General features: G+C 59.3%; 1 protein-coding gene across 1 annotated transcript in view; it reads right to left on the reverse strand.

The window, feature by feature from the left end:
* The window catches only part of TBXAS1 (thromboxane A synthase 1), a 146,482-nt gene extending 145,113 nt beyond the window's left edge, over positions 1-1,369 (reverse strand). Inside the window, exon 1 of the mRNA XM_013007564.2 lies at positions 1,281-1,369. Coding sequence (XP_012863018.1) covers positions 1,281-1,369 — 89 coding nt within the window. The remainder of the gene's footprint in view (positions 1-1,280) is intronic.
* Between the last annotated feature and the right edge of the window lie 177 nt (positions 1,370-1,546).

Raw genomic sequence — 1,546 nt, forward strand, 5'->3', positions numbered from 1 at the left:
GCTCGAGACCACAGAAACAAAAACCAAACTTGCTGGCATCGAGTGGATGCAGACCCCAGCGGACCCCTAGGACAGGGGAGGACAGCCCTGGGGGTTTCCAAGACTCACTCTTTGTGGGAGAGAACCTCTTGTCTTTCTCCCGCAGGCAGTCTGGTGGTTTTGAACTGCTGACCTTGCTGTGAGCGGCCCCACGCATAACCACTACGCCATGAAAAAACGAAAAACCAAGCTCTCGGCCATCAAGTCAGTCCCTCCTCTCGGTGGACCAACAGGTCAGGGTAGGCCTGACCCCATGGGTTTCTGAGACTGCAACTCTTCATAGGCACAAAGCTCCTCATCTTTCTCCCTCGGAGGAGCTGGTGGCTTTGAACCACTGACCTTGACATTAGCAGCCCCGATGCATGCCCATCACCCCACCACAGTTCCTCAAAAGATCTTGAAACCCCTCAAGAAGCAGAGCAGCCCTGAGACCCAGGCTGGGCTCCAGGGCCGGGTGCCAAGAAGCCATGCAGAGGCTGCATCTGCACAGCACCCAGGGCTTCCTCTCCCTGTGCTCCACCAGGAGGGGCCTGTCACTGCCCGATACATCCAGAAAGTGGCACAGGGCTCCATCTGTCTCCCAGCTTCCCCTCAAACTAAAAATCCAGGAATTGCTAATGGAGGAGACCTCTCACATGCAGCCAGCAGCGGGGGAGTGGAAGGGGGTGTCCCGTGGCCCAAGGAATGTCCTGCCGAAGTCGGAGGGTCTCAGGGTTCGACTCTGAGCTCCCACCGGGGGGTCACACTGTAGGAGGCAGGGACCACGTTAGCAGGACACCATTCCCACCGAATCGTATTCCACAGCCAGGCCTGGGCCCCACCTCCGTTCTCCACCTGTAGACCCTGTGTCAAGGACACCCCCTGAGCAGCCCTTGTCCCCCCACCAGCAGCTCCTCTGCCTCCTTTGTCTTTTCTGTAACAGGAACCGGGAGGTTGAGGGCGGTGAGCCCCATGGAGGGGGCGCTCAGACAAATGGGGGAAAGGGCAGTGTGGGGGGGACTGGACAGTGCTCCCCAAGCTCCCCTATCGCCTCTCTAACTCGTATCTTCTTCCCACCAGCCTGCAGCTTCTGCATTTTGAGCAAAGATGAACCTGAAGGTTTGCTGTTCCTGCTGTGTTCAGACACAACTCCCTGGGGAGTAGAGGAGAAAGCAAAATAGTCCCATGGGCACCTTATACCTCGGCCCCTCTATCTAACAATGTCGCTTCCTGGGCCACGGGGACCTGTGGGCAGCACTTACCATTTGAGGACGGCCAGGAGAGCCACTGTGAGGGCCACTGTCACCAGGGAGGTGTCCCCCGCCCACTGTCGCACCCTCCAGCCTTCCATGGGGGCCCCGGACCAGACCGCAGTGTCCTCTGGGGAGAACGCGGCTGACCTCGGCCTGACAGCGGAACCCAGAGCCACTGCCCCCGCAGATGCAGGCAGCCAGGCGGAGAGCCGGCTGTCCAGTGGGCTCTCTGAGTGAGCGCTTATAAAGAAAGAGGAAGGAAGAGGAGGGGGGAC

Source organism: Echinops telfairi, unplaced genomic scaffold (assembly GCF_000313985.2).
Source record: "Echinops telfairi isolate 266 unplaced genomic scaffold, ASM31398v2 ScPeMD7_23;HRSCAF=83, whole genome shotgun sequence".
NCBI lineage: Eukaryota > Metazoa > Chordata > Mammalia > Afrosoricida > Tenrecidae > Echinops > Echinops telfairi.